Source organism: Melozone crissalis, unplaced genomic scaffold (assembly GCF_028551555.1).
Source record: "Melozone crissalis strain CALT ecotype California unplaced genomic scaffold, PUWL_Pcris_2 ptg000129l_1, whole genome shotgun sequence".
NCBI classification, from domain to species: Eukaryota; Metazoa; Chordata; class Aves; order Passeriformes; family Passerellidae; genus Melozone; species Melozone crissalis.
In genome coordinates this window covers 1,167,633-1,189,773 of record NW_026535903.1, presented here as the reverse complement: position 1 = coordinate 1,189,773, position 22,141 = coordinate 1,167,633, and the positions used below count along the sequence as shown (strand labels likewise).

The 22,141-nt window shown below is 66.8% G+C and overlaps 2 protein-coding genes across 2 annotated transcripts; both read right to left on the bottom strand.

The window, feature by feature from the left end:
- Positions 1-2,069: 2,069 nt before the first annotated feature.
- Positions 2,070-6,924, bottom strand: GCGR (glucagon receptor). Its single transcript, XM_054293098.1, has 13 exons — positions 6,729-6,924; positions 6,294-6,390; positions 6,058-6,165; positions 5,297-5,418; positions 5,101-5,207; positions 4,858-5,011; positions 4,564-4,723; positions 4,429-4,489; positions 4,127-4,196; positions 3,888-3,976; positions 2,686-2,824; positions 2,552-2,593; positions 2,070-2,354 (listed from the first exon to the last, which is right to left on the bottom strand). The coding sequence occupies exons 1-13, from the start codon at positions 6,795-6,797 to the stop codon at positions 2,070-2,072; spliced, it is 1,503 nt and encodes a 500-aa protein (XP_054149073.1). The 5' UTR covers positions 6,798-6,924.
- Positions 6,925-15,981: 9,057 nt separating this feature from the next.
- SLC25A10 (solute carrier family 25 member 10) lies at positions 15,982-21,823 on the bottom strand. Its single transcript, XM_054293108.1, is given in 12 exon segments — positions 15,982-16,175; positions 16,627-16,683; positions 16,791-16,868; positions 17,076-17,168; positions 17,273-17,343; positions 17,810-17,853; positions 18,074-18,115; positions 18,452-18,500; positions 18,579-18,687; positions 18,772-18,891; positions 21,555-21,766; positions 21,769-21,823. Coding segments are annotated over 12 exon segments (1,032 nt in total). The 3' UTR covers positions 15,982-16,073.
- Between the last annotated feature and the right edge of the window lie 318 nt (positions 21,824-22,141).

Sequence of the window (22,141 nt, the reverse complement as noted above, 5' to 3'; positions counted from 1 at the left end):
CGCAGGGGCTGCCGGGGCTGTGAGCGGGGCAATCCCTGTCCCTCCGCCTGTTCCTGTCCCCATCGCTGCACTTGGGGCCTGGGCAGCCCCCCAGCACTGCGCGCCCCTTCCCTCGCCCGTTCCACGGCGCTGCTGCCCCACGGCCCCGAGCCCCGCCGCCCGGAGCCTCTGTGCCCGCTCTGCTGCTCCCATCCCCGCTGCCAGCGCTGCTCTGCCTCTCGGGCGCCGGCTCCTGCTCGGCCAGCGCAGACAGCGAGTTGTCGAGTAAACAGAGGAAAATTACTGTGCGCTGGGCTGGGCTCTGCTGCCGGAGCCAAGCTCTGCGTGGCCCGGGCCATGGCTTCTTTGGCCGTGCCACGCCAGCCCCGCCGGTGCCTCGCTGTGGCCGGGAGCCTGCAGGCAGCGCGGCTCCCAACGGCTCCCGAGGGTGCCAGGGCAGCCGTGGGTGCCAGGGTAGCCGTGGGTGCCAGGACAGCCGTGGGTGTGAGGGCAGCCGTGGGTGCCAGGACAGCCGTGGGTGCCAGGACAGCCGTGGGTGTCGGGGAGCCGTGGGTGTCGGGCAGCCGTGGGTTTCAGGGCAGCCGTGGGTGTCGGGGAGCCGTGGGTGTCGGGGAGCCGTGGGTGTCGGGGAGCCGTGGGTGCCGGGGAGCCGTGGGTGTGGGGCAGCCGTGGGTGTGAGGGCAGCCGTGGGTGTCGGAGAGCCGTGGGTGTCGGGGAGCCGTGGGTGTGAGGGCAGCCGTGGGTGCCGGGGAGCCGTGGGTGTCCCGGAGCCGCGTTTTCCGGGGGACCCGCGGGTGTCGGGGCCGCGGCCGGGCGGGCGGTGCAGCGGCTGGGTGCGATTTACCGGGGGCAGCGCCTGCCCGGTGCTCCCCGGTGGGACTCCCAGCTCTCAGCCCCTGCGCCGGGCTGGGTGCGGGCCTCGGGCAGCCGGGGCCGTCACCCGCTCGGGAGCGCTGAGTGACGGTGCCGGGCAGTGCCCACGGTCCGCGGGGTCACGGCAGGGCGGCTGTCCGTCCCGCCGCCACCCTCGGGCGGGGCGAGCCCAGCCGGGGAGCAGCCCCGGCCTAATCCCCACACACCAGGCGATTGTGGCGCCCAGAGCTGCGGCATCCGGGCTTAGCGCTCATGTGCGCAGCACAAGCCTCTTAGGGCGCGGCGTGAGCCCGCCGCACGCGGCCCAGGGCCGGCACCGGGGTCCCGCAGCCCCGCACCCCGCGGCGCTCACCGAGCCAGCGCTGCCGCCGGCTGGTGCCCGGCCACGGCCCGGGCAGCGACCTGGAGAGCGGGGGTGCCGCGGGCAGAGCCAAATGATTTAATTAAGGGCTCCTGGCAGCGAGAGGACAGAGCCGATTAGCGGCCAAAGGAAAGCGCGTGCTGGGGAGCTGGAGCTGCCCCCGGCCGGCAGCGCAGCAGCGGCTGCACGTCTGCCCCCTCACCTGTGCGGGGCTGGGGCAGGCCGTGGGGCAGGCAGTGGGGCTGGGCTGGGGCAGGCAGTGGGGCTGGGCTGGGGCAGGAGGTGGGGCTGGGCTGGGGCCTGACAGTGGGGCAGGCAGTGGGGCTGGGCTGGGGCAGGAGATGGGGCTGGGCTGGGGTGTGGCAGTGGGGCAGGAGATGGGGCTGGGCTGGGGCCTGGCAGTGGGGCAGGCAGTGGGGCGGGCAGCGGGGCTGTCTTCTGGAGCATCCCATCCCTGCCGGGTCACTCAGCTCCCCATCCATGGCTGTGGAGCATCCATGGGGTGCTTAGGAGCATGGCCCAGACGCATCCAATGTCCCCAGAGTCCCCAGTCCCCACAGCAAGGCACACACAGAGCTGGCCCTGCAGCCCGGCACGGGCCCACACCTATTTACAGATATGACAGATAAATTACAGCACTGTGCACAGGGACTCGAAGGTGCACGAGGAAGCACCACAGGACAAACTCCCCCCCTACAGATCCCCCTGGCCCCACAGTTCTCCCTTCCAGAGGTCCGGGTCCCCCTTGCCTGCCTCGCTGTGTCCGTGCGCCCGGGCGCCAGGGACGGACGGGGCCGGGCACGGCCCGGCGCAGCCCTCGCCGTTGGCTGCGGGCTCACAAGTGGCTCTCGGCCGTGGTCTCCGGGAACTCGTAGCAGTGGTGGTGGCCCCCGAGGGCGAGGTGCTCGGCGGCGCTCCTCTCCCGGCGCTGGGAGCCGCCCGGGGGGCCCGGGCTGCGCCCCAGCCCGTTGGTGCAGCCGCCCACCAGCTGGTGCTTCTCGCAGGCGCTGCCCGCGCCGTTGCGGGCACTGGGCGCGTGGCTGTAGGTGTGCTTGTACTCCTCAGCCAGGTCCTTGCCCAGCTTCCAGCGCTGCCAGCGCTTCAGCAGCTCTGCCTGCACCTGCGGGAGCAGCTGTCAGTGTGAGCCTGTGCCCTCTCTGTCTGTGACCCTGCTGTCTGTGCCCCGCTGCCCATGCCCCCTATTGCCTGTGCTCCCCTGCCCGTGCCCCCGCTGCCCATGCCCTCCATTTCTCATGCCCCCCCTGTCCGTGCCCCCCTGCCCGTGCCCCCCTGCCTGTGCCCCCCTGTCCTGCTCACCTCCTTGTTGACGAAGCAGTAGAGAATGGCCACCAGCAAACCCTGGGAAGGGGGAGGAGAGGCGTGAAGAGCATAACCAGACCTCCGTCCAGTCCCTCCTGAGACTGCGTGTCCCCAAGGAGGGCTGGGCTCACCTGGAAGGAGCTCAGGAAGAGGTCGAAGAAGAGCTTGACGTAGCGCAGCGTGCCCTGGGCGTGCTCGTCCGTGATGAAGGCAAAGACCACCTCGTGGATGCCCAGCAGCGGGATCAGCGTCAGCGTGGACCTGGCCAGCCTGTGGGACGAGGGTCACAGGTGGGCACGCAGCCCGGTGTGCCGTGGGGACACGGGATCCACACCACAGTGAACCCCACAGTGTACCCCACAGTGTAACCCCACAGTGTAACCCATAGTGTACCCCACAGTGTACCCCACAGTGTACCCCACAGTGTAACCCCACAGTGTACCCCCACAGTGTACCCCACAGTGTACAGCCACGGTGTAACCCCACAGTGTACCCCACAGTGTAACCCCACAGTGTAACCCATAGTGTACCCCACAGTGTACCCCCACAGTGTACCCCACAGTGTACAGCCACGGTGTAACCCCACAGTGTACCCCACAGTGTAACCCCACAGTGTAACCCATAGTGTACCCCACAGTGTACCCCACAGTGTACCCCACAGTGTAACCCCACAGTGTACCCCCACAGTGTACCCCACAGTGTACAGCCGCGGTGTAACCCCACAGTGTACCCCACAGTGTAACCCCACAGTGTAACCCATAGTGTACCCCACAGTGTACCCCCACAGTGTACCCCACAGTGTACAGCCACGGTGTAACCCCACAGTGTACCCCACAGTGTACCCCCACAGTGTACCCCACAGTGTACAGCCACGTTGTAACCCCACAGTGTACAGCCACGGTGTAATTCCACAGTGTACCCCCACAGTGTACCCCCACAGTGTACCCCACAGTGTACAGCCACGTTGTAACCCCACAGTGTACAGCCACGGTGTAACCCCACAGTGTACCCCCACAGTGTACCCCACAGTGTACAGCCACGGTGTAATTCCACAGTGTACAGCCACGGTGTAACCCCACAGTGTACCCCCACAGTGTACCCCACAGTGTAACCCCACAGTGTAACCCCACAGTGTACCCCACAGTGTACAGCCACGGTGTAATTCCACAGTGTACAGCCACGGTGTACCCCACAATGTAACCCCACAGTGTACCCCACAGTGTACAGCCACGGTGTAACCCCACAGTGTACCCCACAGTGTACCCCCACAGTGTACCCCCACAATGTAACCCCACAGTGTACCCCACAGTGTACAGCCACATCCAACACCCACCTGAACTTGTAGTCAGTGTAGCGCATCTGGTGCGCACGGAGCTTGGAAACGAGGATCTGAATGATGCGGATGAAGATGAAGAAGTTGATCTGCAAAGGAGTGGAGTGAGCCCTCGGGGGCACAGGGAGAGCCAGAGGAGGAGCAGACGGGACACCTCTGCTCCCCTGCCCTGGGCAGCCCCTCCATAGCCATGCCGGGGCCTGTGACACAGACTGGAGCAGGGGCTGCAGGGGGCTCACCAGGATGGCCAGGAACACGGGGAAGCGAAGGATCCACCAGAAGCCCATGTTGTTGTTCGTGGACCAGCACCTGCAGAATGGAGGGATGGGGACTGCCAGGAAGCCCCTCGACCAGGCAGCTGCTGGAGACTGGCATGGATTGGCAGCCCGAGTCAAGGAAGCACTAAGGCCCAGAACCCTGCTCCTTGCCGTGGGCAACGGTGTGGAGTGACTCCAGAACCAGCACAACGTCCCTGGAGTCCCCCACGCACCTCCCTGTGCCCTGTGCCCGCTGCCAGCCAGCAGCTGGAGCTGGTACTCACTGGATGTTTTCGTAGAGGAACTTCACAATGACCCAGGGAATGAGGAACAGCATGGGTGCCCCTGAGGGGAGGTGAGCAGAGCACGGGTGAGGCACAGCAGGGCACAGGTCAGGGGCCCAGCCCGCCCACACTCACCCCAGCCGATGCACAGGTAGAGGGTGAAGTAGCTCCTCTCGGAGAAGACGGCCACCACCAGCAGGTTGTGCAGGTAGATGCCTTCCACCAGCAGCCAGCAGTAGTTGGCCACGATGCCGTACTGCATGAAGACCGTGGCTGCCCTGCAGCCTGCAGCTGCCTGTGGGCAGGGTCAGGGCTGCAGCACTGCCTGTGTGTGTGTGCCCGTGCCCCCAGCGCCACCAGAGCCCGCAGCTCCACAGCACTGCCCGTCCCTGCGCCTGTCCCTGTCCCCATCCCTGTCCCTGCGCTGACCTCGTCGCTCAGCCACACTTGCACGTTGTAGCCGTCGATCTTGTCGCTGTAGTGGGTTTTGAGCAGGGCGTCGATGACCAGCACGGAGACGCCCTTCAGGATGAAGGAGGCGAACAGGTTCATGTGGATGTAGTTCCTCATGCAGTGCAGCTTGCTGCGGATTTGGGGGCCATCGTCAATGCCCGTGCGTGGGCCCCGGCGTCCCCCTGCCCAGCCTGGGGACAGCCATGCCCAAAGTCCCACCTGAAGCCCAGCAGCAGGGCCAGGGCAAGCAGCAGCGCACACAGGGACACAGAGTAGCCCACAGTGTACATCACCTTGAAGCTGCCATAGGTCCTGGCAAACTTTTCCTGGAAGAGGAGGGAGCGAGTGAGGGCAGGGGCAGACGGAGGGCAGGCAGGGGGGCAGGCAGGGACCCCTGCTGCCCAGCTCTGCCCACCTGCGCCTTCAGGTCCTCGTCATCCTGCTCACACTGCGTGGCGTCGCGCAGGGACTGTCCCCGCGGGCCGGTCACCCACTGTCCGTCCGGCCCACAGGTCTTGAAGACGTGTCTGTGCTTCACTGCGAGGGGAGGGATGGTGAGGCGTGCCAGCCCCCGCGGGCAGCGTGCACCGGCCCCGGTGTGACTGCCTGCAGCAGCAGACGCACACAGCACACAGGTGTGCCAGCACAGCTGCACACGCGTGGGAACACACTGCACAGCTGCACACACTGCACAGCTGCACACACAGCACAGCTGCACACACTGCACACCTGCACACACAGCACACCTGCACACACTGCACAGCTGCACACACTGCACAGCTGCACACACACAGCACAGCTGCACACACTGCACACCTGCACACACAGCACACCTGCACACACTGCACAGCTGCACACACAGCACAGCTGCACACACTGCACAGCTGCACACACTGCACAGCTGCACACACACAGCACAGCTGCACACACTGCACACCTGCACACACAGCACACCTGCACACACTGCACAGCTGCACACACACAGCACAGCTGCACACACTGCACACCTGCACACACAGCACACCTGCACACACTGCACAGCTGCACACACAGCACAGCTGCACACACTGCACAGCTGCACACACTGCACAGCTGCACACACACAGCACAGCTGCACACACTGCACACCTGCACACACTGCACAGCTGCACGTGTGCACGCCCCTCCCCGCGTTACCTTTCTGGTACCAGGGCAGGAACCAGGGGCAGGGCACGCTGGCTGTGCTGTTGGGCATCGTGTCGGGCCAGCAGGAGAACTTGTCGAAGGTGCGGTTACAGACCAGCTCTGCAGGAGGACAGGAGCTTTGGCCTCACCTCCCCTGCCCCTCTGCCTGTCCCCATCCTGCCGGGCCCCGTGCTGGCTCCGGGCCCCATCCCCATGCCAGCAGGGCCCTGGGCACCGCGGGCACTGACCCGTGGGCGCGGGCTGGCGGCTCATGTTGCGCTGGCACTCCTCGCTGTACTCCTTCCACCTCTCCACAACGTTATCCGTGATCTGGGCACAGGGACCCTGCGGGCACCAGGGACCACCTGTCACTCGTGTCCTGCTAGCAGGGGGCACCGTGCTGTGCCAGGCAGTGACCCTAGCTGGTGCTGCCGAACATGCCGTGCCACGCCATGCCATTCTGAGCCACGCCATGCCATTCTGAGCCACACCATGCCATTCTGAGCCATGCCATGCCATTCTGAGCCACGCCATGCCACGAGGAGGCACAAAGGGGCACCAGAGGCTGTACCACGTGCCATGGTGAGGGCATGCAGTGCGATGGGTGGCTCGGTGGCAGTCCTCCGTGGGTACTGGGCTGAGCGTGGGGCAGAGCACCCTCGTGTGTGACAGCTCATCCTTACCTGGCAGCAGAGCAGCAGCACCAGCAGGGTGAGGAGACGTGGCTGGGACATCCCTCCTCTGGACCCCATGCATGGGACACAGCGCAGGGCACACGGCTTCCTACTGGCCCTCAGCAGCTTCTCCAGCCTGGTGGCGCCGGCCCTGGCATGTGGGCAGCCCTGTGCAAGACTCCTGGTCACGGGGACTCCTGGGACACAGCTGGGGGAGATGGGGCTGGGGCAGGTGGGGCTGGAGACGGCCGCTCTGGCACAGAGCCTGTCCCCATCCCCACCCGGCCCTGCTTGGTGTCCACATTCAGATATTTGTTCACTCATTTTTGCACCAAGTGCCTGTATTATCCTCCCCAGGAAGGCACTGGGACAGTGACCATGCAGGTTCTCTGCCTGCCAAGCCAGTTTCAGCCCCCGTGTGGCTGGAGTGCAGTGGCAGTGCTGCCCCCAGACCCTCACAGGAAACCTGGGCTGGTGCCACCCCACGCTGCTGCTGGGGCCCCGCTGGGCATCGCTGCTGAGTCTGAGAATGCAGAGCCCTGGCAGAGGGGCCCCCTGAGCACCCCCTCAGGCAGAGAGCCTGGCACCTGGGCTCTCGCTGCACCCGAGGGCTCTCCTGCCTGGGCCAGCGACCCCCGGCCACGGTCTGGCAGCAGCAGCGCAGGGACGGCCAGGGAGGGCAGGGGGCAGCAGGGCAGGGACGCTGCCATCGACCCGCAGGGATCCTGGCTCGTGGGGCTGCTGGGGGCCTGGGACAGGCTCAGCTGCGGCTCCATCTCCCCAGCCCAGGGCAGCGAGCTGGGGCCTGGCCTGACGCGGGCTCCGGGCGCTCCACGGGCCGTGGCTCACGAGGTGCCGTAATTCCCTCCAGCCCTAAGCCGGTTATGGGGCTCCTGAGCAGGATTTTGGCTCTTCCCACAAGGGCCCATTTTGGCAGCAGCCCCACGGCACAGCCCGCTGTGTGGGGCGAGGGCAGCCGGGCCGGGGGCACGGGCAGCGGTGCCAGGGCCGGCGCGGGCACGGCAGCATCGCCGCCGCCCCTGGGCTCCCCCCGGCACCAGCCGCAGCGCCGTGCTCCCCATCGGTCTGCTCCCAGGGCTCGCCGCTCTGCCTGTGCCTATTTTTATCCCTGGGAAAGTCGCGTTTCCTCCGTCCATGCAGACCCACTCGCCGTGTCCAAGTGGCTGCTGGAGCAGCTCATTAATCAGCACTCGGGGCTCCAGATGCAGCTCGGGGAGCAGGACCTGCCATGGCCTTATTTAGCCAGTCCCAGGACAGAGGGAGCTGTCTCCGGGGACAGCTCTCACTGGGTGGGCTCTGTGAGCAGGGACCTTTCTTGGGTGCCCATTAGCCCCCTCACCACTGCAGAATTCCTGTTTTTGTCATCACCCCAGCCCCACCCCAGCAGCACAGCTGCCCAACCGCTATTCCTGTCCTAGTCCCTCTCCCATCCCACCTCAGGATCCGTCTCTCTCCTCCCACAGCCCCATGCCAGCATCCCCGTCCCTGTTCCCCACCATCCCTGTGCCCCCCTCCAGCACACCACCATCCCTCCCTGTCCCGTGCCACTGCCACGCTGTCCCAGCCCTCGGGAAGGTGCCAGTGCCAGTCCCTGGCCAGGCATCAGTCCCTGCCCTGGTTGGGAATGCTCCCCCAGTCCCTGGGTCACAGGGATTTGCTGTCAGCCCCTCTGCGCAGCTGGGGAGCAGCTTTGGGGCAGAGGTGCCGCTATTTTTAGTGGCTGCAGTGGGATTTAGCAGCAGGGAGGCCTCTGCCCTGGACTCCCCGCATCTGGCAGCCGCTGCCAGCCCTGCCCCAGCGTGGCCAAGCCGGGCAGACTGCACTGGGTGAGGGGTCCTGGCACGGGGGCCAGTCACGCTCCAGCCCCATCGTGGTCTTCCCCCTGTCCCTGCCCAGGCCCTTTGCCCCAGCTGCTGCGGTGCTGCTCAGCCAGATCCCCACCAGCCACAGGAACAGGGTCCCTGAACACAGGGGCTGCTCCCAGCACAGGCCCGGGGGTGCAGAGGCAGCCGTGGACCAGCTCTCCCTGGAGTGGGGCCAGTGGGCAGTGGCAGAGAGGGAGCGCAGGCTCTGTGTGCTGGGACAGCGAGGTCTGGGGTGGCCGGGAGCCCTGGCAGCACCCTGGGCCCCTCCCCGGGGCTGGCACTGCCCAGCAGCAGCACCGGGGGTGCCCTGGCAGTGGCTGGACGGGCTGCAGCCTCTCGGCCGTGCCTGGGTGCCACGGGCAGCTCTGCACAGGGGGCCTGGCCCTGCACCCTCACCGCCTCCCTCTGCTGTGCCCAGCCGGCTCCCAGGGCCACATTCCCTGCCCTGGCACCTCATCCCCGGCTGGGGCCAGGCTCTGGGATGCCCCACCACACCAGGGCATGAGCAGGAGGGTGCCTGGCCTTGAATTGGTGCCTCTGAGGGGCTGCAGTGCAGGACAGCAGGTGTCCAGGGCACTTTTGCCCCACACTGATGCTGGACGCTGGGGTTTGCTCCTGTGCCACGGCCTGTGGCTGCTGACCTTCGTGGAGCCAGGCTGCAAACACCCAGTGCAGCTCCACCTGGGGCCACAGCTGTGGAGGAGAGACCTTGTGCCAGGAGAGCAGGAACGAGGAGACAGCACTGGGACATGTGCAACCCCGCTGCTGGCAGCCCCTGTGCTGGGGCAGAGGGGTCACACACAGGCACCCCCATCTGCCCTCACAGTGTGGCTGTGGCTGCATTTGCCTTTCCTGAGCCAGCAGTGCCACCCCTGCAGCCACAGGGCCAAAGCAAGGACCCCCACTCCCCTTGGCCTGTGCCCCTGGCGCCCCTGCAGCTCATGGCAGCTGCCCCTGGCCCCAGGGAGGTCGGGAGGGGCCAGCCCGGGCAGGGCTGGGGGCAAACGGAGGCCCTGGGTGCACTGCTGCCATGGCATTGCACCAAGGCAGGGGGCATGGATGGGAAAGGGCCTGTGCTGGGATTTTGCTCCCCACTGATGGGTGTGCAGCCTCCACGCTACCCTGCAGCAGCTCTGTGCCAGCACGGACCCCCACTGGAGGCTGAGGGCCCAGCCCTGCCTAGGAAGAGACTCCTCATCCCACCACGGCCCCTTTCCCCTGAGGATTTTGCCACCCCAGCCCCTCCGGCGCTGCTGCCATTGCACGTGTGAGAGAATGAGCTCCACATCTGGGATCTCTATGGATGGTCATGTGGATCGGGGCTGGGTAACGTCCCCACAGGACACTCATGGGCATCTGCAACGTGACCTGGGAGCACCTTGGCACAGCCACAGCCCCGCACAGGTGCAGCGAGGCTGGCGCAGCCCCCAGAGCCTGGTGCCACAGGACTCGGTGGGGTGGGGGCTTGGCCTTGTGTGAGCACAGCCCCACACACAGCAGAGCCCCGTACCCAGCCCCACACACAGCACAGCCCCACACCCAGCACAGCCCCACACCCGGCACAGCCCCACACCCGGCACAGCCCCACACACGGCACAGCCCCACACCCAGCAGAGCCCCACACACGGCACAGCCCCACACACAGCAGAGCCCCACACCCAGCACAGCCCCACACCCGGCACAGCCCCTCACCCAGCAGAGCCCCACACCCAGCAGAGCCCCGTACCCAGCCCCACACACAGCACAGCCCCACACACAGCAGAGCCCCACACCCGGCACAGCCCCACACACGGCACAGCCCCACACCCAGCACAGCCCCACACACAGCACAGCCCCACACACAGCACAGCCCCACACCCGGCACAGCCCCTCACCCAGCAGAGCCCCTCACCCAGCAGAGCCCCTCACCCAGCACAGCCCCACACACAGCACAGCCCCACACACGGCACAGCCCCACACCCGGCACAGCCCCACACCCAGCAGAGCCCCGTACCCAGCACAGCCCCACACCCGGCACAGCCCCACACCCAGCAGAGCCCCGTACCCAGCACAGCCCCACACACGGCACAGCCCCACACCCGGCACAGCCCCACACCCGGCACAGCCCCACACCCAGCAGAGCCCCTCACCCAGCACAGCCCCTCACCCAGCACAGCCCCACACACGGCACAGCCCCACACCCGGCACAGCCCCTCACCCAGCACAGCCCCTCACCCAGCACAGCCCCACACACGGCACAGCCCCACACCCGGCACAGCCCCACACCCGGCACAGTCCCACACTCGGCACAGCCCCACACCCGGCACAGTCCCACACTCGGCACAGCCCCACACCCAGCAGAGCCCCTCACCCAGCACAGCCCCACACCCGGCACAGCCCCACACACAGCACAGGCCCGCACCTGGTACAGCCCCGCACCCAGCCCCAAACCCAGCACAGCCCCTCCTCTCCCAGCACAGCCCCACACCCAGCACAGCCTCGCTGGCTCGGGGGCAGCTGTGAAGCTGTGGGGGCTGTGGAGCTCCGGAGCTGTGGGGCTGTGCAGCCCCTGGACACAGGGCTTAGCCCCCCGTGCGCTAATGCGGTGCTTTCCACGGCTGGCTCGGAGCTCAGAGCTACATGCCAGCTCGGCAGGGGCTTTGGCACTTGGCAGGGGAGGGGACGGTGCTGGGCCAGAGCCGATGCGGTGCCAGTGCCAGCCTGGCCCTGCAGATGCTGCTCCACTTCCCACCCGGGCCCAGGGCGAGCGGGGCGGGGCAGGGGACACGGCCCTGGCAGGGAGGCCCAGGAGTTCTGTCCTGCACCGTCCCTGCCCTGAGTCCCTGCCGGAAGCTCAGGGAGGTTTCCTACTCCCCTTGTCCGTTCTTTCCTTGAGAACTAAGTACGGGGAACTTTGGCAGCAAAGGAGCAGCTGAGCAGCCCGGAACAGTCCTTGTGCTGCGAGGCTGTGACTTATTTGCACAGAGCTACGTGATTGTGGAATCGGTGACACACGGAGAGAGCCAACGTCACCAGGCCCTGGTGATGGCAGATTCTGTCTAACCCTGGACCAAGAAAACCCAAACCAGCCCTGACAGTGTTTTCATCAACAGGAGCATAGGATGCTCTTTGCATCACCTCCACTTCAGCCTGGTCACCACAAGCCATGGTCAGGGGGCACTGGCACAGCTGCCCTGTACCAAACAGGGACCATGATACAGCCTGGCAGCAGCCAAATCACCTTGCTGCCCAGATGGCTCTGGCATGGGGATGCTGAGCCACACAGCACCTCATCCCTGGCTCGAGGAAAGGGGTGTTTTTGTTCATCACGTTGCATGAAAACCTGTGAAACACAGACGGAAGGCACAGGAGGCAGTGTGACACGTGTGGTTAGCATGTCACAGGGGAGGCACAGGGCTGGGAAAAGCCTAGGAAAAGGTCAGTGCAGACAGGCTGGTGCACACACTCCCCTGCACTGGGAGCTCCACACCCGAGCAGCAGATGTGCAGCCCCAGCAAGGCAGGGGTGCTGCGGGGACCACACGTGCCCAGCCATCCCCTGGCACCACAGGCGTGCGCACCCGGCCCCAGAGCTGGGGCAGATCAACGAGGACATGGGGACGCAGGACAAAGCAGGAGGCGGTGGTGGAGCACGGGGGATGGAGCAGAGCAGACATCCCATCTCCCCCATGTCCGGCTTCTCCTGCCCCAGTCCCTGCCTGGCACAGCAAGGTGCATGGAGATGCTGTGCTCAGTGGCTGGTTTTAGCCCTGTGCTGCTGATCAGGGTTTGCGGTCACATTTTTTCATTAACTATTTTTAATCCACATTTTGCCTATTCTCTGTTCAGCCTTTTCTCTTTTCCCCTCTCTAGGCAACAGAACATAAAAAAAAAAGAAATGCACCGCAGTGTGCGGAAAGGAGCAGGATTGGTGGGAAGCCACAGGAGCTGGCAGCTGGGGCAGCACTAACACGCTGACGAGGGGTCCTGCAGGCCCTAAATTTTCCTGCTGATGCACAGACAAAATCACAGGGGCAGTCACTGAATTTGGTGTGGGTCAGGACACCGCGGCAGGCGCCGCACGGGCAGGGGTCTCAGCAGAGCTGATGCTCCGTCCGGAGGCCATTCCGTGCAGGGGAGCAGGCTGGCCCCGCCGTCCCTGCGTCCCTCACCACCCGGGGGAAGTGCAGGGCCGGGCACAGGGGACCCGCAGCAGCTTTGGAGATGCACTTGCAACCAGGAGGACGGCAAGGTCACATACCCGACATGTCCTGGTTAAACAAAGCCATTTACCAACACCGTGTTGACACAGCAGAGCTCGGGACAGAGTCACAAAGGGCACTCGCACCAGGCCCCCGTAATACCCAGAGGGCTTGGGGAGAGCTGGGACCTGGCAAAGCGTCCCCTGCCTCGGCCCCTCGGCAGGACACGCGTGGGCAGCGCTGTGCCCGCGGCAGGGAGACCACGCACGGCCCGACCCGACCGAGGCTGCTCCGGGAATCGCTCCCAAAGCGGCGGAGTCCAGCCGGAATCGCTGCCCGGGGCAGAGCCCAGGGGTGCCGTCAGTCCGACGGCAGCGCCCCTGCCCAGGGATGCCAGCGGGCAGCGGGCACAGCCCCGCGGGAGCCCCAGGCCCAGAGCACCCAGGGGCTCCTTTTCCCCGCGGCCGGCGCCCAGCACCGGGGCGGCTCGGGGAGCGGCGGCTCCGGGGTCCCGGGGCTCCATTCGCGGCCCCGGGGTTGCGCAGTCCTCACTCGAATCCACATCCCCGCGACGGGACCGGCGACATCCCCAGCCCCGAGCCCGCGGCTGCGGGCGCTCCCTGCCCTCCTCCCTCCCTGCCCTGCCCGTACCTGTCGAGGCTGGGCTCGCGGCGGCTCCCGAACGCATCTCGGGACCGGCGGGGAGCGGGTCCGGCGCGCTCGGCGAAACTTTAGCGGAGCCGCGACGGCAGCGGCTGTGGCGACCCAGGGGGAGGGACCGGCTCGGGGGAGGGACCGCGGGCACGGAGCCGCGTCCCGCCGCCCCGCTCCTCCCGCCGGCACCAGGGGGGCACAGCCGGTGCCCAGCCCCGCCCGAGCGCCGGGCGCTGCCCCCGCATCACCGGCGGCCGCTGCCGGGAGCGCCGCCGGTTGTCCCCGCCCCGCCCCGCTCCCGGGCACCGGCTCGGCTCGGCGGGGACGGGCGGAGCGGCGGGGGCAGATAGACCCGCCAGCCCCGGGGACCCGTTCCTAGGAAGGTTTCCCCGGTCCCAGAGCGCCGCCCGCTCCGGGGGCTGCTCGGAGCCTCCGGGAGCCGGGCGGGTCTCGCCGCCGGCCGCCGAAACACCCGCGCTCCGGCCGCCGCCGGCGGTGACGGGTCAGTGTCGGCCGCCGCCGTCCCGCTGCAGGTAAACACAGCCCAGGAACGCACCGGGACCGGCTGGCCGGGGCGGCAGTGGGACCCGGGGAGCCCCGGCCTGGGGGTGCCCTGTGCCGGCTTCCCGGCACGAACGCATTTACCCGGGGCCGTGCCGGTTGAGCCCGCACGAGGCCCGGTGGGCGCTCAGCGCAGCCCCGCATCCCCGGAGCCGCCTCCCGCGGGCTCCGCTCCGGCGGCCGCCGCCGGCAGCAATTCCCCCGGCTGTGGGCACAGGAGCGCGGGGACCCGCGGGGGTCCGGCCTTTGCCACGAGGATCGGAGCCACCGCTGCCCTCGGAGATGGCCCCGGCACCTTCCAGGCCGGGAGGGGGCTTTGCGGGAGGACGGGCAGCCCCAGCCGTAGCTGGAGCGGGCAGAGGTGCCCGGGGAGCCGCTGCAGGCAGCAGGGCGGGCGCAGGGGCAGGCGGCACGGCCACGGCCGTGCCAGCCCCGCGTTCCCCGATGCGCAGCAGATAAGCGGTGCCCTCGCACTGCAGCTGCGGGCGCTGCGCTCGCAGCCGTGTCTGGCACACGCTGTCCTGCCTGCCAGTGTGGCTGCGGCAGTTCGGCTGCCACAGGGGACGGGGGACAGGGAACGCGCACACGGGAGCGCAGCGCTGAGCAGGGCTCCGTGCTGCCGGGGCCATGGGGCTCCATCGCTCTCCTGCTCCACGCTGGCCCTTTGCATGGCACAGAGCAGCAGCCGTCACCCCCAGAGCCTGGGGCGCTGCAGGACGTGGGGGACGAGGAAGCACAGCCTGGCAGGGCAGCCCCAGCTCCACGAGCCTTCACCTGCCCATGGCCTCTGCTGCATCTGGGCATAAGCCCAGAGTGGAGATGCCAGCCAGCATCATTAGGCCTCGTTAAGGTGACGAGCTTTCAGTGCTCTGCTGTGCCAGTCTGCCGGAGCCCAATTAGTGTCACATCCGGGAGGCAGCTCCCGCAGGGGCGACGGGCGCCCTTGGCACAGCCCTGCCCTGGAGCTGCCGTCCAGCTGAGACCGGGCACAGCTCAGCCGTGGAGCCTGCCCACACAGCCAGGGGTGCTGGGCACAGAGCTTGGCACACCACCAGGGCCAAGCCTTGCTGCCCTCTCTCAGCTCTGGGGGGCTCAGCTCCCAGCCCATGCCCCCAGCCATGAAAAGGAGTGCAGCATCTCTCCCTCCTAACAGGACAGCAGGCCCTGTGCCACCTTCACTCTTTATTATACAGCAAGGTCTCAGATATTCCAGTTCTTTGATTCCTTGGGGCCAGCTCACACAGGGGTGCCATAGCGGAGGGGCTGGTGCTCACAGCCCCCTCACACTGGGCAGTGTGGGGTGAGGGGCTGTGAGGAGTGGGGTCTGCCCAGCCCCAAGGGGAGAGGGGCTGCAGAGTGGTGGTGGGGACGCCCCCACAGAGAGCAGATCCAGTGTGGGGTGGGTGCAGTGTGGTAACAGAGTACTGGGTCCCCGAGCAGGCACTGGCAGCCCTGCCAGAGCAAGGTCCTCTCCCCACCATCATTGGTATGAGGCACAATCCCTGAAGAGCCCAGCAGCCAGCGGTGCTGAGGAGCTTTGGCCAAGCAGGAGCAGAGGGTGGGAGGCCAGGAGCAGGGCAGGAGGTGCAAGCTGTGCTGGGGTTAGGGAGGAGCACGGGGGCTAAAGGCAGAGGGAGGACACGGCCTCACAGACCCTGCCCCAAGCCCCAGCCCACAGCTGCAGGGGCAGCAGCCCCACGGGCTCTGTGACAGAGCCTGGCCTCTGATCTCCCTACCCCCTGAGACAGCACAGTCCTGCTTCGGGGGCACATCAGGGACAAGGCTCAGGGGGGGCAAGGACACAACTCAGAGCCAGTAGAGAAGTGGGAAGACAGAAATCCCCCCCAAAACCCCCCAAAGCAGTAATGCAGAGGTGGAGATGCTGAGAACAGGGGTGAGAGGAAGGGTGAGTTTGTGAGGGGAGGTTGGCCACAGGTGCTGGCAAGGCACAGGAGTGGAGTTGAGAGGAGGGGGAATGGCACTGGCCCCAGAGAGCAGAGAGGGGTTCTGGGATCTTGGGGGTGACCCACACGCTCACCCCCCTGGGGCAAGGCAGGGTCCAGTCCCCCAGACTCAGGTGGTCACTTTGATCCCAAAATATTTGCGCAGCTGCTCCAGGAACAGAAAGGTGAGAACAGTCTGAGGAACCAGCCGGACAGCAGCAGGAACGAAGCCCTGGAAGGGGACAGCAAGAAGAGGAAGAGTCAGTGTGTGCCTGCCACTGGTTGTCCCAGCAGCCCAAGTCTGGCAGCAGCACGAGCGGGCAGGCGTGGGTCAGCACGGGCCGGGCTGTGGAGCAGGTACTGTCACACCACGGCCACCACGGTGCACACAGGGCTCAGCACCACGTGCCGACCCCTCTGGCACCTGCACTGCTGCTTGGGAGCTCGACGGGTGCAGCAGGGCCACAGCTGCGGTGCCTGGCCCAGCCCGAGTCCCACCGAGGCCAGGGCTTGCAGCACCTCGGGGCCCAGCCCGGGCCGGGCAGACAAGAGCCTGAAGCAGGCAGCAGCTGGGCTGCCACAGCAGAACCTGGAAGGTTCCCTGCCCCAGGACTGCTCTGGGCCGCAGCCTCTGCTCCCAGCGCGGCCCAGCCTGCCCCACCCCTGCACCCCCAGCCAGGTACCTTGTAGAAGGCAAGTGGTCCGAGCTTGGCGGTTTCCACGGCACAGTGAGTGACTCCCTGGAGTGAGAGGGCGAGAGATGAGGTGGGAGGGGCTGGGAGGCAGAAGCTGGCACGCGGAGATGGGAGGACAGGCAGCAGCAAGGTGGGCAAGGTGAGCGACTCACCTGGTACTCCCCGTGGGAGTTCATGAGGCGGGTCTTGAGCACATCCAGGGGCTGGCACAGGAATGTGGCACACAGGCCCTGCAGAGAGTCAGCCAAGTCAGGAGACCTCTGTGCCAGCAGCTGCTGTGGTCACTGCAGAGCCTCAGAGCCACCCTGGGGCCTGGAGCCTCCTGGAGGCACTGTGCTGAGCCGAGCCCAGAGCAGCAGCTCTGGCAGCCCCAGCCTGACACCCTGACCCTGCTGCAGGCAAACCCAGCACTGCCCCCGGCCCCCAGCCCCACTCACAGCGATGACGCTGGACAGGAAGTGAGTGAAGACATTGTCCGACAGAAATCCAGTAGCGAGAACCAGCTGCTTGGCCTGGTCATAACAGGAAAGCTGCAGAGACACGGTGAATCAGCGACATGCTCCCCGTTCCTCGTGCACCAGGGACCATCCTTGTCCCTATCCCAGTCCCCTACTGCCCAGCAGAGCTGCCCTACCTGTCCAACAGTGACAAGGGCCCCACGGATTGATGCCACTGATGCTCCTGAGAAGAGTTTCTTCACGCCCTCTGTGGACAGACAGATTTGGATCAGCACGGTTCTCTGCCATCACTCAGACTCCATTACCCCGGGAGTCTCACATGCCCAGTGTGTGTCCACAACTCCGCACACAGCCCTGCTTGAAGCCCACCATAGCAAACAGGCTGAAGGAGTCCTTCAAAGCAGCATGACCTCCTCCGTGCCTCTGCTCATCCTCTGCTCCACCCTCCTGTGCTGCTCAGTTGCGGCTCCCAGCAGCTCACCCTTTCCCACCAGGTTTGTGCAGGCTGCCAGGCCCTGGCAGACCTCGCCCAGCCCCTGCCCCAGCCAGATGATGAGGAGATGCAGACCCTGCGCTCCCCTGCACACCCCCCGCCCCAAGGGCATCCCCCGGCCCCTCTCCCTGCCCCGGCTGAGCGAACTTCCAGGGCGCCCTGACCCGGCACCTGCTAGGACACCGGAGCAGGCTCACCCCCACGGCTGGCACTGCCTCACCTTCCCGGAAGACACGGTACATGCCATCCAGGGCATGGGAATAACTGGAAGGAGCGAGAGGGGAAGGGGTCAGGGCCCGAGGCTCCCCGCACGGCGGCGGCCCCGCCCGGACCCCCCCGAGCGCCCCCGGTGCGGTGCTCGGGCCCCGGTCCCGCCGGTGCGGTGCTGCCCCCCCGCGGCCGCGCGGACCCCGGCCCCTGTCCCGCCGGCCCCTCCAGGCCTCCCCCCTCGGCCCCCGCGCCCCTCGCCCTGCCCCTCACTCACTTGCGCCGCTGATTCGGCGGCTGCTTCATGTCGTTCTGCATCCTGCAAGGCAGAGCACCGCAGGTGAGGGGGCAGCCGCTACCCCGCTGTCCCCTGCAGCACCGGGGACCCCAGCACAGGGCAGCGGTGTTGTGTTGCCCATTTACAAAGGGCCAAGAAAGCTGCATTCAGTCCCACTCGCCCTGAGGGTCACACACGGCTGGGTGCTGTCACCAAAAGGCAGAACAGCTCTGGCCATCCTGGGCACAGAGCTCCCGGCCCACTGACCACGGGGCAGGCTGGCCGGGAGAGATGTCAGGAGAACCCCAGCATAGCCAGCACCCCAAATGCCGTCATGCACCGGGGGCCAAAAGCCCTGGTCGTGCAGACAGAACTGACCTGACGTTCACCATGTCTGCCGGGGTTCCCACAAGCCCACCAGTGAAACCTGTGGCCAAAGAAGAGCTGGGTCAGGGCTTATCCTTCCTGAGGGAGCCAGGGCCAAGGGCCCCAGTGCCTGGCTCACCTCCTGCTGCAGCCATGAGCACTTTCTGGTAGAAGGGGGGAGGCCCCTGGTGGCTCAGGCGGTTCTTTGCGCTCTCATAGATGCCAAAGCGAGTCAAGGAATATGTCATCTGCATGGGGAACATGAGCGGCTGTGTGTACACAGGGCAGCTCCCCACGGCAGCAGCGGGGGCTGCAGGGGCTCCAGCTCTCACCTGCCGGCACAGCGAGGCGCTCAGCCCGTTGTAGAGCGCCAGGAAGCCGTCGGTGCGGATCACGTGCAACGCCATCCCCGTCATCCTCATCTTCACCTCCTGCTGCGTCTGCAGGTGCACCTGGGGCAGAGCGCCGCGCGTCAGCCCAGCGGGGCTGGGCAGGGACAGAGGGGCTCGCAACAGGCGGGGACTGGAGCTGTGCCGGGACAGCAGCACTGGCACAGGAGCCAGCTGCAAGACACGGACAGCCCGGAGCAGGCTGGCCCAGCCCGGCAGCGGAGGGGCGGAGGCAGAGAGGGAGGGAGGGAGGGAGGAGTGCCGAGGCTCCTGCCTGCAGCACCGCCCGGGCCCTGCCCTCACAGCCGCCCAAGGTGAAGGGTGCGCCTGCCCTTCCGGGCACCTCAGGGTGGAAGGTGCGGGTGTGTGGGTGTGCGCCCTGCAGTACATGAGTGAGCCCTGTGTGGGTCTGCTCGAGGGGATGCGGCTGGGCTGGTGAAATCACGGCCATGCAATGCAGCAGGCCTGCAGAGCCACTTCCCCTCCTCCTCAGTGCAGCAAGAGAACCCCACAGCTGGCCAGGCGCCTTCCTGCCTGCAGCAGCCCAACGCTTCCCACCATCTCCAGGGGACAGGTGTCAGGCACAGGAGCTGGCTGGGACAGGGCAGCCGTGTGGGCTGATGCTGGAGCATGCTCTGAGCGCTGCCGAGACCACATGTGGGTCAAAGGCCCCAGGAGATAAGCAGAGCAAAGGGCTGCTGACAGGGGATCAGGCCACTACGGAAGCTGTGGCACAGCTGGGTCGTGTGACACTCTGCAGGATATTGGGAACAGCCAGTGTCTCTCATATGAAGCAGCAGCAGGGGTGCAGGGGCTTGCCTACAATCCCCACGGGTGGATTTTGTACGTCAGGGACCAGAGCTTGTGGCAGTTCACAGCCTGGGGCAGCTGAAGCGGGCAGGGCCGTGTAGGGACACAGTCCACTGCCTGCAGTCCCAGCTCTGCAGGAAGGGCAGGCAGGCAGGGGACGGGCTGGCCAGGCTCTGGTCACTGCTGGTCGCTGCAGGGCCAGCAGCCCGTGGGCAGCCAGCAGCTGCACAGTTGGCCTAAGGGCACAAGCACTGTGTAGGTGAGCTGGCCAGGGCCTCTCACTGGGGCCAAAGTCCAGAGGTGCAACGAAGCGCCCTTCGTCCCCTGCCCTGCCAGAGCCTGAGGCCCCTTGTGCCTCCCCAGGCCTGGCACCAGCCCCTGCTGTGGGGGAACACATGGCCAAAGAAGGGTCTGTATTCAACAGTCAGTGTGATTATTGATCTGGCAAAAACAGCTGGCCAGGTTGTGCTGCTCGCAGGAATGCAGGGGCTGCTCATCCATAGAGGACAGCATGGGGATGCAGCCCAAACGTCACAGCCATCACGCTGGCTCGGAGACAGACCTAGAGGCAGGTGCCAGACTAATTCCCTTTCTTAGCGCCTCGCCAGGCACCCCACACAAGCTCCCACGGGCTGGCAGCCACCTCTACTGGGCAGACACGGCCAGCTGGGCAAGGCAACAGGCCGAGTGCTGGGGAGCCGGCACTGCCCTGCCAGGCTGGCTCCTCTCCTGGGCCTGTGCCTGGAACACCTTCCCCTCTCTCCGCGGGGTGGGAAGGGGCCGTGTGTCCCAGCCTCACCCACAGGCATGGCCCTGGGAAGGGCAGGCCCTGTCCTGGGCTGCCTCCTCCCTCCCCCTCGCAGCCTGCTCCGCTGCCAGGCTCGTCGCCACTTGGCCAGCGCACAAGGCTCTGGGCAGCGCTGGCATTTGCCCCACGTGTGGGTGCTGGCAGCGCAGGCTGCGCGCGGCGCCCTTTGTGCGGCAGCAGGCATGCCAGGTCATCTGCGGCGCCTAGGTGACATCTTGGCCGGAGGGCTCCGAGCCCAGTGGGCCAGCGTCCAGCACTGCCGTGTCCAGGCAGGGCTGCCCAGGGCACCCTGCACAGCTCCTGGAGCTGGCACCCCAAGCTCCCGGACCCCTCAGCCACACACCCACCCATTCCCCTGCCCAGGGTCTTTGTGACCCCTCAGCCATGTCCCTGCACAGCCACGAGTCAGCTCCTCAGAGCAGCAGCTGTTTCCCCAGACCTCTACAGCTGTTCTCCAGCTCCCTCCGTTGCTCTGGGACCCTCACAGCCATTCCCGGTGCCTTCACAACCCTTCCAGAACCCCAGAGCAGCTCCCCATCCTCTCGAAGTTGCTCTGGGACCCTCACAGCCGCACCCCCGCAGCCAGGTCGCTCAGAACCGGTCCCGCAGCCGCTCCGGGACGCTCAGACCCGCTCCCCGTCCCGTCCCGGCCGCTGCCCCCGCTGCAGCCCAGTCCCCTACGGCCGCTCCCGGGACCCTCGGAGCGCCTCCCCGTCCCCTTACAGCCACTTCCAGCGCCCCAGAGCCGCTGCAGGACCGTCGGAACGCCTCCCCGCTCCACCGCAGACTGCCCAGAACCCCTACAGCCAGTCCCAACTCCCCCAACCTCCTCCCCACCTTCTCACACCCTCTCCGGGACCCTCACGACCAATACCCGCCTGCAAGCCCTAACCGATACCTGTCCCCATAACCGCCCCCAAGCGCTCACCGACACCTGCCCCCATAACCCATAACCGTCCCCTCACGCCACCCGCCCCCGTAACCGCCTCGCCATCCCGTCAGAGCCCCCCCAGTCACCGCAGCCATTGCCAGCCTCTCACACTGCCCGCCGTGCCCCCGACGGGCTCCCCGCGCCGCCGGGGCCGCCCCGGGCCGTGTTCCCCCTCACCTTCAGCAGATCCAGGGGATGCGTGCAGCAGGCGGCCCCGGACGACGCGAGGCCGCCGAAGTACCAGCGCGAAACGCGCTGCTCCGCCATGGGCGCCGCTGCTGCCACAAGCCACGCCCTCACCGGGACAAGGTCACGCCCCCTTCCGTTAAGCCACGCCCTCTCCCGGTACCGGAAGGGGGTGGGGCGGGCCCGGGGCTCGCATCCCCGACCTGCGGCGAACGCGGCAGCCGCAGGCTCCGGAATCCTCGCTCCCACCCCGCACGCATCCCCATTTCCAGCCCGGGGAAGGCCCTTCCCGGCCATCATTAAGGGATTAATTAATGGGGAGCTGAAGCCATCAGCCAGAGCGAAGAGGGGCGGGAGGCACAGGTACACAGGGCAGCGTTCCAGCGTGCACACACTGAGCGCAGGGACAATCACAGCTCCAGAATACACCTTCCCACCCCGCACGCATCTCCACAACCTGCGGAAGTGTGTTCTTCTCGTAAATAACTAACAGAGAGGTGAGGCATCAGCAAGAGGCAGTGCGAGGAGGTGGGTGATGCGCTGGCACACACTTCCAGTACCTGAATGGAGCCTACAAG

Bases quoted from the DNA above. Each gene is read 5' to 3' on its own strand.
- GCGR (XM_054293098.1), bottom strand. From the start codon at position 6,797: ATGGGGTCCAGAGGAGGGATGTCCCAGCCACGTCTCCTCACCCTGCTG. The intron at 5,208-5,296 runs GTGGGCAGAGCT...CTCCTCTTCCAG, and splicing joins ACGAGGACCTGAAGGCGCAG to GAAAAGTTTGCCAGGACCTA. The intron at 4,197-4,428 runs GTGAGTACCAGC...TCCATTCTGCAG, and splicing joins TTCCTCTACGAAAACATCCA to GTGCTGGTCCACGAACAACA.